Source organism: Belonocnema kinseyi, chromosome 6 (assembly GCF_010883055.1).
Source record: "Belonocnema kinseyi isolate 2016_QV_RU_SX_M_011 chromosome 6, B_treatae_v1, whole genome shotgun sequence".
Taxonomy (NCBI): Eukaryota; Metazoa; Arthropoda; class Insecta; order Hymenoptera; family Cynipidae; genus Belonocnema; species Belonocnema kinseyi.
Window position 1 is genome coordinate 140,600,121 of NC_046662.1, and position 18,270 is coordinate 140,618,390.

General features: G+C 32.5%; 1 protein-coding gene across 5 annotated transcripts in view; it reads left to right on the forward strand.

The window, feature by feature from the left end:
- The window catches only part of LOC117174147 (TWiK family of potassium channels protein 18), a 490,025-nt gene that overhangs the window by 358,555 nt on the left and 113,200 nt on the right, over window positions 1–18,270 (forward strand). For all 5 annotated transcript variants that reach the window (XR_004467268.1, XR_004467267.1, XM_033362961.1 and 2 more), the window contains one exon: window positions 8,096–8,298. Coding sequence is in view for 3 of the 5 variants with exons in the window: in XM_033362961.1 (XP_033218852.1) it covers window positions 8,096–8,298 (203 nt within the window). In the remaining 2 variants the exon portion in view is untranslated. The remainder of the gene's footprint in view (window positions 1–8,095; window positions 8,299–18,270) is intronic.

An 18,270-nucleotide genomic window follows, 5' to 3' on the forward strand; every position in this document is an offset into this window, starting at 1 on the left:
GGAGCTCTTCTTAATATTTTGACACCAAAATCATGTCGATACACCTTACCGACTGCGAGTAAAGCCACCCACGCTTTAACTTGACAGACTGTACTTAAATAAATAAATTAAAATTTAATCCTCATGTAAATTAATATTCTGAAAAAATGTATCAAATAATTTTGTTCATTAAAACAAACAAATTATTTTTATTTTGCATTATTTTTATGTCAAACCTTTAATTTTTATTATTTGGATTTATTAAGAATCTTTTTAAATTATGCCAGGAAATGTAATTTGTAATATATTCAATGAATAATTAATCAAGAATTTAAAAACATTAAAATCATTAAAAAATTACAGTGAAACTCTTTTGTAGTGCAGATTTTTGGGCTAACGCTGGGTGGGAACTAACTCATTGTATTCCACTCGGCTTTTGTTATTTCACGCCTGAGTGCTCGTCAGAGTGACAACCGTATACTATGCACGTCTCGCGCAGCTTCTGTTCACCTTCCTGCGGCGCGGTGTAAATTCTCGGAATGGCTATAAACGAAGAGCTATTAGAGGGTTTCACTGTATTTTATTTAAAATATCCTGATAATTTTCACTTTATAATTTTAAAAATTTTGAATTTCGTTGCTTAAAATTTAAATCAATAAGAAACTAACTTTTAGTATGGAAATTCTAGCTAACATTCATTTACATATTCATTAAGTAAATAATCAAATAAGGTTACCTACTTAAAAGCAATTAAAATGTAATCCTTATGCAATTTAATATTGTTGAAAAGGATACATCTAATAATAATTTTTTGATCCGTTTAAAACATAAAAAACATTGAATCATTCTATTAAATTTTAGTATATATTTTTAAGGAAATTTTATTTAATAATGACCTTTTAAACAAATTCAAAATTTGTTTAAACATATGCAGACATAATTTTGAGAATTATATTCAGAGACTCATTTGGCAACATCATAAGCATTTGGAAAATGATATAACTGAAATATAGGTGTTTTAAATATAAATAAACTTTGATTGTACAAATTATATCAAATACTCAATTTCACAATCTTCAAGTTGATTCTCGATTCATGTGCTTAATTAAAAAAAAATCTTTATGTAAATCAATATTGTGGAAAAAATGTATGAGCTAATACATAATTGATCTGTTGATCATATGAAAGGTATTAAACTATTATTTTCATTCAAAAATTTTAATAACTTTTAATCTAAATCTTTAAAACAAAAATTTAATTTATTAGTGACTTTTAATATTAATTTAAGGAAGAAAATTTAAGCATATTTACATATAATTTTGAAAATTGAATGAAAATATTCATCTCAAAACAGCAGCATCATTCCGAAAATATTGTTAAATTTTGAATTGCATTCACTTAAAATTTACTGCAGGACTTACGCGTAAATTACATGTGTATGTTATATGATTAGTTTCCTGTCATTGCGCGCTGGGCGCGCAGCACTTCGCACCAAGTCCAAGCGCGCCTAATGCGCTCGGATCAGAGTTTTTTTTGCAAATTTTTGAAAGTGATCCAACTTTTTGAATACATAGTGGAGAGTACTCGAATATGAGATATTCCCGTAATATGAGAAAGCGGGGTATCAGCTCAACTAAGAGGCCCACTCTGTTGGTTCTATCACTAACTTGTAGCCCTTGAAGAAAGAGTAATTTGGTGGTATAGTCCATTCCAGTGATCCCAGATCTGAAATGAGACGTGGTCCAACGCTATGACAGGGCTATGTCCGTGTGAATATAGTAGGAGACGATGTAAATGACTGAGTTGCGCGCGTAACCCATTTCTCCTCTTCTGAATTTGAAAACTCGAAGGTGCACGATTGCACGTGTTCAATGCTTTCTTGTTTCTTGTTTATTTGAAACTGTACAGGAAAATTATTTCTGTTTCACCTCACAATTATATTTTTCGTTGACCAAGACCATCCTTTACAAAAAAAGAAGTGTTTAAAAGTATTGTATCGAGTACATTTTTATTGAAAAAGTTTTGGATTTCCAATACTTATTCGAGAAAAAAGTATTAGATCCAGTACTTCTTTTTCATAAGGGGTCAAATTTGAGACCAGTACTCTTCCGTCTTCCGATTAACTTTTAATACTGTGTTGCACTTCTCTATAAAAACCAGCCGCTTCTTCTTAAACGTTTGTCGTAACCCCTAGTCTCCCAGATCCTAATAATGTAAAAAGCCAAGATCCCATCATTTAAGTGAGAGGGAACGCTTGTTGGTAGTAAGAGATTGTCCAAAATCTCAAGCAGGTCAATCGGCCTATTGGTATTATGATATGAAAATAAGGGATCTAGCTTTTTAAAATGTTAACCTCAACTGTCACAAAATTAAAGATAGTAAACTCAAGTTTAATATTAGGTTAAGGTCAGCTTTTCATTCCTTCTGAGGTTTGAAGTTCTCGTGAATGCTTCCTGTTTTTCGTTTGTGATCAGTTAGGGAATTACATATTTCAGTAATATTTTATTAAGCACGTGGGGCCTCTCAAGCCTCTAACTCTACACACATTTCATATTTACTTTAAACTATATAAAAATCAGTTTTGTTTTGACCCTTATAACTGTATATCGAAAGCAAGACTTACGTAAATCTTGCTTTCGATATACAATTATTTCAATTATGATCCTCTTTTCGTAAATCATTGCTACGCTATTGCAGTTCAAGTTTAATTTAATACCTTTTGTTTTTCTTTAATGCAAATGAGTTTCAGAGTTTTACTAGATATTCACTTTCAGTCAACAATCGCTCCCTTGGAGTATCGGTTGCAAGATGCAGCACAACTTACGCAATTATTATTATGTAAGATATTATGATTTAAAAGATTAATTTTTCAATTAAATGAGTTCATAAAATAATTCTAATCTACAATTACGTCGTAATACAGCCCCTCTACAAATTGTAATGTTGCTATGGACCAACTTCAAATGTACGAGCTAGTGACCCCGTGAGTCAATTTATAAATACTCAGTAATTGCTAATGCGAATGCGACAGGTATCTGCCTTCTTACATCACTGGGACGAAAAAATGTTTTTGTACCATAAGAATTTTTGTCAAGGTTAACCTGATACGGTGGCTCAGAAAGGCTTTTATTTTGTAGAGGGCAACGATCCCCCCAATTTCATTCCAAATCTGAAAAAAGAAATTCCTTAATTTTTTATTTTGTTATTTTTTCATTTTAACAGGTGCCGGTTTTGACTTGAATTTTCCAATGTAAAATACATGGGTAAAAATCACTTTTTTGAGTTTTTGGAATATTTGTTTAGAGTTTAAAAAAATGTGACGGGAAAGTATGGGAGTCTGCAGAGAAATATCCAACGAAGAATTTCATGTATCATATATATATATGGGTTTGACATCCCTAACACACCCCCACGAGCTCCTAAAAACTACCCTTAAAATAAAAAATGTCAATTCTTCATGAAATCGATATTTTGAGCACTATATTCTGGTATTTTTGTACTTGAAATTATTAATATTGGTCTAATGGAATATTTATTATCATTGATTAATTCGTTTTTTATTTCTTAAACAAATGGAATTTGTTAAAAATTTTTTTTTGAAAATTAATTTTTTTTCTCAAAATGATTACTGTTAGTCTAGTGGAATATTCAATAACATTCATTTTAATTTTTAATTGTTTAAACAAATGTAATTTGTTTAAATAATATTTTTTAATACGTTTTTCCCTAAAAATGATTGCTATTGGTCTAGTGAAATATTTATTAACACTAGGTCATTCATTTTCAATTATTTTAACAAAAGGATATTGTTTAAATAAGTTCGTTTCGATGTTTTTTTAAATAAAAATTATTACTGTTGGTCTAGTTGAATATTTATCAGTAATAATTAATAACTAATTAATAATTAATTTAATAATAATTAATTTATCAGCAATATTTAAGTAATATTTTTTATTGAATTTTTAAAAAAATAAAATTAATTTAAAAATGTTGATAAATATTTCACTGAAGAAATATTAATCATTCTTTATAAAAAAATTATTTACAGAAATTCAATTTGTTTCAAAAATTGAAAATTAATGAACTAATATTAATAAATATTTCATTAGACCAATGGTAATAATTTTTAAGGGAAAAAACGAAATTTCGTACAAAATTGTTGAAACAAATCCCATTTGATTAAATAATATAACATTCATCAACCAATGTTAATGAATATTTTACTAGAATAATGGTAATAATTTTTAGGGGGAAAAAAGAATTTTCCAGAAAAAAATATTATTTAAACAAATTCGATTTTTTAAATAATTGAAAATTAATTATCCAATGATAATAAGTATATACACTAGACCAATATTAATAATTTTAAGTAAAAAAATACGCGAATACCGTGTTCAAAAGGTCGATTTCATGAAAAATTGACATTTTTGGTTTTAAGGGTAGTTTTCAGGTTCTCGCGGGGGTGTGTTAGGGGTGTCAAGCCCATATGTATAATAGATGAAATTCTTCGTTGGATAATTCTCTACGAGCCCCCATACCTTCCCGTCAAATTTTTTCAAACCCTAAAAAATTATTCTAAAAACTCAAAAAGGTGATTTTTCCCCATGCATATTACACGGGAAGCTTCAAGTCAAAAGCGGCACCTGTTAAAATGAAAAAATAAAAAAATAAAAATTAGGGAATTTCTTTTTTCGGATTTGGAATAAAATGGAAGGGGATCGTTGTCCTATAGCATGCAAAAAAAATTGCCATGCATTTTTAGACCACCCTAGTAACCCATTCCCTCTACCATGACTCGTACAAGGACTGAACAGCCATGGCCTTAGGTTTCCCTCACGTTCCGTTTTAAATTTTGTATAACGTGAACAAAAAAAGTTTGTCTTTGTTTTGGCCTTAGATCCAGAAATGTACAAAAAATAATTTAAAGACTTAGTAATGTAGGGAATTTTCTACCAATGTGCATTTCGCTTTGCCATCATTGCCTCTTTAGGACTGAAAATACCGAACGATGGAATTTATACATAAAGAAATCATCCTAGCTATTCCATTTTTTTTAAAGAAGGCATACAACATGTTGAAGTTTCTCTTAGTTAAAAATTGCTGTGTTAAACATTTTTCTTTGTAAAAACTACATATGAGGGTAGATTAGTAGTCTATAATATTATATAATTATTTGGAGAAGTGTCATAATATTGCTTTGAGGGAATAATATTTAATCAAGACTATATCAAATAAAAAGCGAAAATAACATACAAAATTCAATCTTAAAGCTGTAGAAAGTAGATAATAATTATTCTAACGAGTAATAAGGTAGCCTTCTTTAGAAAACAAAATTTTGTTGTTTCCAAATACAATTTTCTCAAACTGAATATATTTTTTCTCAGTTCTTTTGTTCGCAAAATCAACGTGGAAAATAAACAAAATTCAGCCGAAAAAAGTATTAGGTAGGAATTTTACTTTTCGAGGTAATGCCAGCAAAAAAAAGTATTGATGTGAATTTAATTAACTCATTAGACCAGTGTGTCAATGCGTGTAAATTCGAGAAGATCGTGTTTCAATTTCAAATCTTTTTACACGTACAAATACGGTGCAAATATTTAAATTCAGGGAATACACTTTCATGCGTAAGCACGAAATCACTTCAACATTGGTTATTGCGTGTAAATACGTGACAGTAAAGTACGCACTCAAATTTGGCACCATTCGTGACATTAAGAATTGATAGAAAACAAGGCAACACGGTTTTTGGAGATTAACAGACAGACTCCAAATAGTAGAAGGAAAAGTATAACGCTAATAGGCCCTCACAGTAATAGGATATACCGGGATATTCCATTTGATCCCATTTATCTCCCAGGTTATCCCAAGGATATACCAGAGATAAGCCATCGAATATCCCGCAAGGTGGAAATTTGGGTATCCCATGGATGACTCCAGAATATCCCTGGAACGTTTCTGGGTTATCCCTGGAATATCCTTGGGACAACCTCGGAGATAAATGGGATCAAATGGAATATCCCGGTATATCCTATTGCTGTAAGGGGAAAATCCAAGAGAGGGAGAATACTAGTTTCGAGTAACTAGCAGGTGCTTTAACGCGAATCGTGGATCTCGAAATCAACCCATTATAAATTATTTTTTAATTGAAATAAAGCATAGGAGCAGAAAATATTTTCGAAGGAAATATATAAAACAATATAGTCGCAGAATATTAGGAGGATTCAAGGTCACTGCGGACGGCAAACCAAAAGAACAAAATTACGTGATCCTCAAGCACTTACGAGTTTCATCGGACAAGACCAAATTGTAACATGTGGAGTAACGCTTATTTAAGGCTGAATTACAGCAGAGGATTTGGAGAGGGGTGACGGGACTGCGGATATTGCACCAAAAATCGATTTCTGTTATAAAAAAAGTCTGAGACAATACAGCAAAGAATCGCTACTCCTTTTAAAATATATTGTCAAGACGTTAGAGGAATTGATACAGCACTTTTTGCGACTTTAAATTTTCCTGATATATGCTGCAATGATCATATTGCTTTAACCGAAACTTAATTTGAGCCTGAAGGTTGTTGTCACGCAGAAATAATATTTAAAAGTTTACGCTCAGATAGATGTAAGAAATTACATCTTCTCTCCTAACCATTGGTAAAAATTGTTGATTGGATATGTGCACTTATATAGAAGCGTCCTATGCACGAATACTCACATTACAGTAATAGTTCGTAAAGCAAGGATAGTGACAACTTCAAAATTTTAAAGAAAATTGTTTTAAAAGTTATAACCACAAACAAATATTGTCAAAATATTGATACAATTAAAGTAAAAAGAGAATTGTTTTTGAAAGTTTTGGATAAACGTTTGAAGGCTGTTGCAGCTACGTGTGAAGCCAACAAAAATAAAAATATTGCAAAAGTGTTGACACATCGTCAATAACTATCCTCGGCATGTGTCAGAAGAGAACAGAAATATTATTCTTTTCCACATTATATCTTTTATACTAAATAAACAATGATTTTGATATCTGAAAATTAAATCTGCAAGATATTTTTCTACATATCTGTACTTTTTTATCGCAATTTTAAGCTTCATTTTTGCACTAGACTTTATAATGTGGCGATTTCCCATATTAGCTATGGGAGACGCATGCAAAAAGTAGCGAACATAATTGATAAATTTGACTTTCGGAACAGACTTTCAAAATTTTAACCAATTCATAAATAGGATCTGATTTCGGCACATCTACTTTAAGCGTTGCCTGGCCAGAATTTTGGAAACAACAAAATTAATGTTTACAGCGATATCCTAAATTTTCGACCATAAGGATTCGCCACATTTACTTAGACTACTGCATAAAAGGTCAGAATTTAAGGATATATATTTAAATTTAAAAAATTTAAACAACAAACTTTTTATTTCTCAACAATTTTTAAATGAGGCTTAAAAAATGACGTAAAAAACAGTGTATACACGATTCAACAATAAAACCTTTTTTGAAGGTTAAAAATTTTTAAAATTAAAAAAATTGCCTGTGGGACGATTTGCACAATCCGTTAAAAAATGGCCATTAACCGCCAGAATACAATCTAAGAAGGCAAATCAAAGATTGCTAGTTCTTGGAATTAAAAAAAAACATACTCACGGATATGTCAGTTGTGAATCCAGAGAAAAGCCAATGGGTACCCCCGCCCGCCACCACACCCTCAAGGTCCAGGATAGAATGCTGATTTGGGTACGGGAGAAAAGTATCTGACGAGAGACCCGCAAACCGTAGATTCTTCCCCGACCCCCCCAAAAAAATAATGGCTTGCCACTCCGTGGCTCCACCCAATGCAAAATTTCTAATGGTACATTGTGATAACTGAATCGAAAGAAATGATATTGTATTCTTTATATCTAATCACAACAATCTCGCAGTATAAACATGTTCATTAATGCTTTGTATTTAATTTTCTAAATTTTCAACTGGAAATATCAATTCGTGTGAACGTGACATGTTGCAAAAAATATGTGGATGAATTATGTGTGTAAAATAAAAACTTGATACAAAGTTCCACCAAAGGAACTTCACTACTTTTTGAGGTAATATAAATTTTACTTTAATTGCTTTTCAGGATATGGTCATATAGCGCCAACTACTACCACGGGTCGTGCTGTCACTATAGTATACGCTATTTTTGGCATTCCAATGTTTTTGATCATATTGGCCGACTTTGGTAAATTGTTCACCCGAGGCATAAAATTTCTTTGGGCATTTATAAGAAGACTTTACTACACTGGAAGCTGTCGTGAAGCTAGGAGAACCGTAAATGTCCAAGTAAGAGCATTAGCAATATACAATACACTTGAGGGTGCTAGAACCAGGATCCAACCACAACATTAAATTGCCTGATTTCGCTCTATAAATTCTAGAATTACACCTTTTTTTAGATAATTAGGGTTAGAGTTATGCATTAATTGGCCAAAAATGTAATTCAAGTATTTTAAGAAGAAATCATATGTATTTTAATTTGTATTTAAATCACATGTAACGGTTTTGTGAATTATCCAATGTAATTGAACCAAATCACAAATTACTCGCATGTAATTTGTATTTCCTTTCAAATACCCAATGACTCTTCTACTATGCTTAAAACTGCGCTTTACAGGCATGTGATATATAGGGCTACGCAGCAGATATGCGTAGTGCACAGGGCTGGACCACGAGGGAATAGTAAAGAGTAAGTGGGCAGTGGAACCAAGAACGTCCAAGAATCCATTAATGTTTGCGCGAATCGAAATCCGTGAGCTGCCCCGCGCACATGCGCACTGGTAGCTGCCACGGCAGCGATGTCAACACCTGTTGGAAGTTTTGAACATAATAACCTACAATATTTTGTTCACTAAAATTATCTTTATCCCTTATTCACGTACTCCATAAATTGCTACAATAATGTCATTGTAGCACTTGCACCATCTAGATACTTTTCGTATTTTTGATGCCATTTTCCATCTTGTTTTTAATTCAGTAACGTGATACACACCCAACCAAATAAAAAAAAAACACAAACATAACCTACTAACGCATCGAGATGTCAAAATATGACAAGGGAGTGGGTAGAACACGCAACAGCGCAAGCAGCACTGCGCATGTACGCGTAGCAGCTCACGGGTTTCGATTCGTGGCAAACATTAACGAATTCTTAGACTTCGTGGTTTCACCTCTGCTTATCAAACGCATAGGGTGATATCACTCCTTACTATTCCTTCGTGGGCTGCGTAATGCAGTCCTACGAAATTGGGGATGCATAGTAGACTACATAGCTCATCCGAGTGAGCAATACAGTTATATGGTACATATGGCTGCGCATAACAATAACACAGTAGGTAGAGCTGTGCAGTGAAGTTGTACAACACTTAAGAGTGCGCAGTAGTCTTCCACGGAACATACATATTTACAGTATAGTTCATGATTTCAAAGGTACACGCAGTACTGGTATGAAGTATACAGGGCTGCGCAGTGACGTTGCCTGACACTTATGGGTCCGCAGATGATTTCTAAAGTACGTGCGGTTGCATAGTAGACTTATGTAGTAGGTGAGGTTTTCCAGAAAACCTGTACAGTACATAGGGTTGTGCTGGGGAGTTATACGATACCGCGAGTAACGTAGTAAGCTTATAATAGCGTATAATGCGATGCATTGCAGCTCTGTTTTACTCAGGTTGCGCAGTAGAGTTATTTGGTACTGAGGCTGCGAAGTAGAATTTTGCAGCATATGCGTCTGTGCAGTGTAGTTATATGACAATTGTGGATGCACAGTAGACTTATTAAGCACATAAGAGTCTGCGGTACAATTCAGATATACTCTGAATTGACAGGAGTTTTCAGCACATGCGGCTTCTCAGTGATGTTCAACGGAATTGACGGATGCTTAGTAGATTTATAAGGCACATGTAGATGCCCAATACAGATAAATGCTACTTAACAGTGAATTCGAGTTATTTAGCACATGCGGCTCTGCTGTGCAGTTCTGAAACGCTTTCGGGTGCGCAGAAGATTCGTAAGACACAAAAGGGTGGGCAGTACAGTTCTGTGTTACTTGGGATGCAGAGTAAAGGTCTTCTGCACTTGCAGTTGCGCAGTGCAGTTCTACGATACTTACGCATTAAAGTTCTACGACAATTTCGGATGCTCGGTAGGCGTATGAGAGACACAAATATGCTTAGTACAGGTCAATGATAATATTACTGCGTAACAGAGTTATTTAGCGCACACAGGTGCGCGAAATTATGGCTGCGCAGTAGAAACATTATGTGCCTTATAAGTATACTGTGCATCCGGAAGGGTCATGAAACTACACTGTGTAGCTGCATATGTTTAAAAAACTCTAATGTACAGTTAAATCACAACGGACATTACTGGGCATTTGTATGTGCGTTATAAGTTTACTGCGCATACGTAAGCTTCTTTGAAGTGCACTGCGCAGTTTGATGGCTTAAAGAAATCTAATGTGTAGTTCGAGTAACTCGACCTCCATTGAGAAAATTCATAGGCTTTATAAGTCTACTACGCTTCCGTAAGTTCTTAGGACCTAATTGCGCAGACGCACGTTCTAAAATCTCTATTGAGCATTCAAAGAGCTACGGACATTAATGTATACTCTTATGTACCTTATAGGTCTACTACGCATCCGCTAGTGTCAAAGAAGGCCACTGCGCAGTTGTATCTGCTTGAAAAATCTAATGAGCAGCCTTAGTAGCGTGGACCTAAACTCCGCACTCTACGGACTGCGCACACTTATGCGCTTTTCAAGTGTACTGCGCAGCCGCAAATGTCGCAATACTGCACTGCGCAGAAATATTCATGTCAAAACTGTATTGCAGAACCTTTAGTGTAGCACAAGTATACTTCGTAGCCTCATGAATCACAAAAGTTAACTTCCCGCCTCTCTTGACCTATCCACTTCCTTCTCCGCGACTTCATACCACTCTACTTTAACTCTAATTTAAATTACTTTTACTGTGTAATAGAAATAAAATAGTAATCGCACGTTGCCTATTTGGAGGAAAATACAAATTATAGATTTGCAATAATTTGTAATTTGATTCAATTAAACAGATATAAACGTAATTTATCTCAAATAGCATTCAATAACATTAACGTGAAATACGATACATGTAATTGTTCGCGTGTCTTTGAAGTATGTTGTACCCAGCTTTGATCAGGGTATATTTCTATTTTTACTCAAATTTGAATTTGGATTGAAAAATTGGCTAAATTCAATAGTTTCTGTGTAAAATTTTTTTTTATGCTAGACCAAACCCCCCAAAATAAGATGAAGAATGAAAGAGCCATTTTGGAAAATAAACATTGCCTACTAAATACCTGCAATATATGTGTAAATTAATATTTGCAAATATTCATCGGGGTTCTATTTCGTATTTTCCCATTATTAATGCATTTTTCTAGGTGCCTCATAACTAAACCACGTTTTTGCAGAAAAATCATGTACTACACTAAGTTATTCGTACAATTTTTTATTATAGGTATTTTTGGTTGATTCTAAACTAATCTATTTAGATTACTACATTTTCCAAGAGGCAAAAATAATAATCCAAAAATTAATACATTTATAAAATGGCCAATATTAAAATACATTTTTTTTTTAATTTGAAGAAAAAAATTCTTTTAATAAAATGATGTAAATTATTTAGTACTCAGTTGGAATAATTCTTAAAATATTCATAAGTAAGCTCTACAGATTGGAACGAATAGTTAGTATAGTGTTGATGCCAATTCAGACCTCCTCATAAGATATAAAAATCGATACACCTGAAAATAAAATATTTCCATAGATGCTAATCAACATTTTATTAATTCTAAAATTACCTATATCTTTAGTAAGCAAATGATTATAATTACTTTCAGAACACTTATTCCCTAAAGGAAGAAGAAAATTACTTTAACCCATTAATAATTATATCCCATAGTTTGTCATATGTTGAGAAGTCCCTTTTTAAATTAATAGATTGGTTAACTTATCTCTTTATCAAAAGCATTTTAATGAATGTGGTTGCTTTAATCCTTTGGGGGCGTTGTCGATGACACGAACGTTTTGCTCGCTTATTTTGAAATTATATAACAATTTAAAGATTGTTTTATTATATAATAAAAAAAGAAAGTCACGTAGAAAAAAGTGGAGAAGCTGGCAGAAATGATGAAAGAAAATAAAGAAGAGATTATGCTTTTAATAAGTGGGGATCTTAATGCGAAAACAAGAGATAGAGGAGGAAGAAAATACAGAGAAGAGAGAGGAAGAAAATTCAAAGATAAGGTAGTAAATAGGAAGTAAATGAAGCTTTTAAAGAGATTAGAGGAGTTGGAATGGTTTATCTTAAACGAAAATATAGAGGGAGATGAGAATGAGAATATATACGCACCCAGGTATGGGAGGTCAAAGAACTAGAGATAGGAGATTACATTGATTAACATTACTTGCCCTTAACGCGTTTCTTCAGGCCTGATTTTTAAATAATGTATTAAAACTAACAACTTGTCGCCTACAATTATAAATGGTTTGATTTCATATTTTAACCACATAATCTAAATGGTTAAATACAATCCCTCAAAAGGGGTTTTCGAAAAATGTGTACCCTTGGTGAATGGAACATCGGCGTGGCCCATTTCTCAATGAAACAGTAGTTGGTTAAAAATGTTATTTTTTCGACGATACTGTAAACAGCGTAAACCCTAGATTTAGGCTGAGTGCCTGTCACGCTGCAGTCAACCTTCCTATCTTTAAAAAATTAGAGCCGGTTGAGAGAAATAAAAAATTATTAAAATATTAAGGGATTTCTGATTCCTTTCCATTTCGTGGGCAAATTAAAGTTTGGAATGATAACTGTTAAAAGCATTAACAACCATCCATAAACATTTTTGCTAAAATCGAAGAAATGACTCAATTAACAGGAGTACCAAGCTTTTGCCTATGAAAGATTCATTAAATTAAAAAACAAAGTTGAGTTCACAATAAAAACTATCCCTTTGATAAATTCTTTTTGACATAAGCGGGTACGTGTTTTAATATTATCCCATTTATTTAAAATTGCCTAGTCAACTAAATCAATGGGTACACTCGGAAACATTACAATAACATCCAAAGAGATATTTGCATAGTCATACATCCGGAACCGTTTTTGAAATAATCATTTTTTGAAATTCCCAGATATTATTTACATTATATTTAGAAGTTTTGATAGAGCCTTTGAGAATTAAATTAAAGTTTTGTTCCAAAAAGTAGTTGGAGTATTAATAGTTTAAATAAACAATCTCAAAGGATAGCCATCTTAGTGAATCTTTCTTAAACCATAAAATCTAGTAAGAACTGTTTCTTCAGTATTAATAACAGTCCATATTATATCTTTTCCTAAAAGTCTTTCCTTCTCCAATTATCAAGCATCTTGAAAGTGTCTCTTTTCAATTGTTTTAATGAATTTTTATTTAATAAATAAAAATTATCATGATTGCAAAGTAGATTTTCCATATCTCTAAAGTAATCTGATTTTTTCATAGAAACAGTAATATTGTCCCTATCAGCATTCATACAAATTATATCAGGGTTGCTTTAAAGAAAACTTTTCGTTATCAGGAAACCTTTAGAAATCTTACAATAAATATCACTAATATGCAAACATCTTTGTCTATTTGCAGCATTTGCTTCGACTTACTTTTTATCACACGGTTACTAAAACCTATACTTAATCTGAGAATATCTGTGATTACTTCTGGAATTTGAGTATCTGTAAAATTCACAAACCATTGATCCTTATCTCCTTCTTTGAAGATTGTATGAAAATTTTAATTATGCTCTTGAATATTAGTTTGTTGATTACTCAAAATAAAAAAATTGTTCTCATGTTTTATGTCATTGTTTAAAAATGTTTGATTGAGAAAAATCTGATGTATCAAAAGATCAATAATTTTATCTGGTTGTAAACATTCCTCTGATTCACTTCTAATTCTGGAAACTTTTGACTTAAAAAAATTAACTTAATTTGAAACATATTTAATTAGTGCATGTAGTAGTGAGGAGTGAGTTCCATTTTTCACTCGATCGAAATGTGTTATCAGACTTTCCGTAGAATTTCTGTTGGTGGGTTTAGAAGTCTAAACATAACTTTTGGATTATTCAAACGAGAAATTTTTAAACATTTTTCATTTTTGAAAATGTTGATTTTGATAGGCTTTTGATTTATTTTGAATTTTCTTACCAGCAAACTCTAGAACTCTCATGGAATCAGAGAAACATGCAAGATAAAGTTAAATTTTCAAAAATTGGGGGGGGGGGCCGGCTACTTTTTTTTTAACTGATTTTTGGTGATATTAGATGGAACTATATTTTCCAATGATCAGGACTTCCAGATCTAAGTTTAGTCTACTTTAAATAAAAAAAGTTCACTTCTGCAAAATTGCGGGGGAGGGGGAGTGTAAAGTTAGCCCAATGTTTTCAAAAAGTGAGTTTCCAATTCTTTAGTTATCAGACCTATTGCTAAAACATGCTAAGAACTTCAGAAATATTGAAGAGGTACCTACAATACTAAAAACAATATTTAATTTTTAATATTGTGTTCACATTCTTAGCAGATGCTTTACGCCTTTATTAATATTTCAATCACTTTTTATCAGAGACCAGACCGTAAGTTTCGTTCCATTTTGTTACTGCCAGTTGAATAAGAGAATTTTGATCCAATCGTTAATGTAATTGCATATATATTATTTAATTTGGTCCAAATCTAGATATAGCTATTGAAAGTTTATTTTAAAAAATGTTGTTTTTTTCTTCAATAATTTAATAATAAAAAATGCAATTGTTACCTAAGCACTCTGAGAGAAGAAGGGTGGTTTACGTACATAATTATTGTTGAAAATTCCTGATAAAAAATCATTCCTACAAGGGTCGGGAGGTTGGTAAAGAATGTGGAAGATTATGCTTGCGTGATACTTGATCAACCCCTTACTTAAAATTATTTTTTCAAACCTAACATATTATAGGTTTCATGACATCATTCTATAAAAATGAATTTCCATAATTAAAGTAGAAAAATTGTAATATTACCTTCATAATAAAAGTGTTTCTAACCCCCAATTCTTCTTTGTTGAGAAAAAATCATTTCAAAGTTTATCATATATTTCGCCAAATTCTATACAAATTATTGATGAGAATTATTAATGTTTGACTTTCGAAATTATTAAAAAATATTGCAATATAGTGACAATCTAATTCAGAATAGAAACATGTTTTATTTCATATATTTTTTTAAATTTTGCTTTCACACAAAACCTGCGATGTGAGGACACATAACGGTCACATACTGTACTACACGTCTTGCACACCCAGTGTGCTCATTTTGGATGAACATTTATCACCTTCAGCTTGTGCGGACGCAGTGCTTACGTTATTGGCGACACATCGTCCTCACATGTCGTGCGGATACCTACGCCCTCACGCATTGTTATCTGGGAACATTCTCTAGTGAAATTTGTATGACTTCTTTCCACGATAATTTTGTATTTAATGGTAGTAAGTACGTATTATATGGCGGCGTTTTTTAACCTCGTTTCTTTCGAGCATTTGTCTTAAGAGATTCTACTATTATTTATTTGTGAATTATATTTTAATTCATATTTTCAAAAAATGTTGACCTCCATTCATTATCATTTTTACGAGTTAATTACCTATTATACTTCTTTTCTCTGAAACCAACTCTAAAATTTCCTTAGTGTCTGCCCATACTACAGATTTTTACCTGCATTACTTCGTTAAAAATTCGTCATTTTTCATCTGTTAGGCTGAAGAGCCAGTAGTAGCATTATAATGATCTAAAGCTTAAGTAGTGAAAAACAGTAGGTTTTTTTCAACTGCATTTAAAGTAACTCTCAACTTACGGCTCATTGTACTCAAATTCAATTACGTATTTTGATGACTAGATGTGCTACTATCGTTACAGTCGCTAGATAAATCAATCTTCCTTTTTAAGATGGAAGTGCAACTTGCTCTTTCTGGTTTTCAGAAAGTTTTTCAACAAATTTTAATACATTATCCCGAATTTGAGCAGGAGTAATACATGGATGAGATTTACCTTTACCGACTTTCTGAAAACAAAAATTGCAAATTAAAATAGATAAGCGTAACGTATCATTGACTTGGACTTTTTTTAGAAGATTAACATTTTTCAATCGGCCATAAAGTCCATTTGCAGTAGCTTTTCGAACCGAATCATTTTTATGGCCTTTTCCTTTTTTTGATCTTTGGGTGGCCTTTATATCTCTTAGTCAAACAAACGAAGCAATTACATGAGTCTTCATTTGTGCGCGTTTCTTTAGGTGAAATCATATCCATATAATTAGGCATAGATGGCAAAGTTCTGTCAGACTTTTCATTGCCGTAATCAGTCAAAGTGCGACGATATGTTCCACAAATTGCGAGTAGAAATAAAAAATCAGACACTTCAGAATTTTCATTGAAATTGTTTTTTATAAGATTTTTATATTTTTCGGTGATGGTATAATTATTTTGATGATTGCTGAGACATGCTCAAGTCGAACTGTTCGACTTCAGAATGTCTTGATTGGGGGCAGTTCAAGTCGAACTCAAGTCGCAGCATTTTTATTCGGGAGTTCCATGAAGTGATAAACGACTTTTCGCTGCAAAAAGTTAATCTTTTGTATTATCGTATTATTACTATTATATTCTAACATTTTTTCGCAGTCCTACCGCCTAAAGCCTCTCGGCTAACCAAATTTCAAGTATAACAAAAAAATCTGAAATGTAACTTACATCTGCGCAGAGCTATCTACAAATTTTTGTAACCCATTCTATACAAAATATCGTTACGCTTATAATAATTATTATAATATATGTACTAAGATTTCAGATTTTAGAAATATTACAAATTATTATTGACTATTTTATGTGAATAAAGAAGATTTAAACTAAATTAAAAAATATTTCAATATATTTTAAAAGATTAAAAAAATCAATATATATTAGTAGTACCGGGCTACTATCGACAGACTACCCCTCCACTTTCCTTTCCCCCCTTCACCGCACTATGGCGCCGAACCCCCTCGCCGTGATAGCGGGCCCCACCCTCACCACTAGGGGAAACCTGTTTGCATCCGTCTTAAGGGTGGGCAATCTGACACGCCCCTAAGAAAAGTTTATTTATATATATTGATAAATGACTTTCTCAATTACGGTTTGAAAAATTTACGTTGAGGAAAAATTAAAAAAAGAATAATTTTTATTACAATTATTGTTATAAAAATAAATAAATGGGTAAAATGTATGAATGACAGTGAAATGAAAATAAGAACATTTAAAATAATATAAAATTTATTTACTTATACTTTGTATTCGAAAACTAGGTTACATGTTTTTAGAATAAAGAAAGTGTGGTCAATTCCGACAATGAAGTTTGTGTATATGATGCAAGATCTGTACGCTTACAATATTTACCGCCACGTATGCGCTGTTTCGATACTCGAGAAATATTATGTTTGAGTTTGTATTTTTCGGTTTGAGTTTGTATTGCTCGGTTCATAGGTCGTAGGTGATCTGAGCGTACTACTACTGTACTCTTGTATTTTGTTATAGGATAATGAGAGTAGATTATCCTCTTGCTGTTTCTCTAGCCAGTTCTTTAGTCTAAGTGCATTATTAAAAGCACACATAAACATTATTTTCTTTTTTATACCACGGTAGAAACAAAACTCGTCTTTGAATGGTAATTTTTTTTACGATGGGCATTTTAGTTCCTCCAAATTTATCACTTGTCTACTTGTAATTTTTTGTAGTAACTCTGATTTTTCATGTCCTCTGGTGTACATTAGTTTGGCAGTTCGAGCAATGTCACGTAGATTGGCCTGAAGGAAATTCATTGGGGCATCCCCTTCAAACCACTCAATACCGTAATGATGACAACTAAGTTAGTTATTTTGTTGTTGAGATTCATTCGTGAGATCCCTAAATAAAAATGTTGGAGAAATAATCCAATGAGAAATGCAATAACGGTCCAGAGAAATTACAACTACTTCTTTAGGAATAAATCGACCCAGCATCGTCTCTAAATCCTTGTGTGTCAATCACGTAGTCAACCATAATTTCGTATATATATATATATATATCTTCGGTTCGGTTTTGATTCTTCTAAAATCAAACCGAAGGGCCTATGACAAAGCCACCGAACGCGTCCTCGGGTTGCGGATAGAGGGTCCCTGTACCAAGGGTTTCTGCTGAATATGGTTACA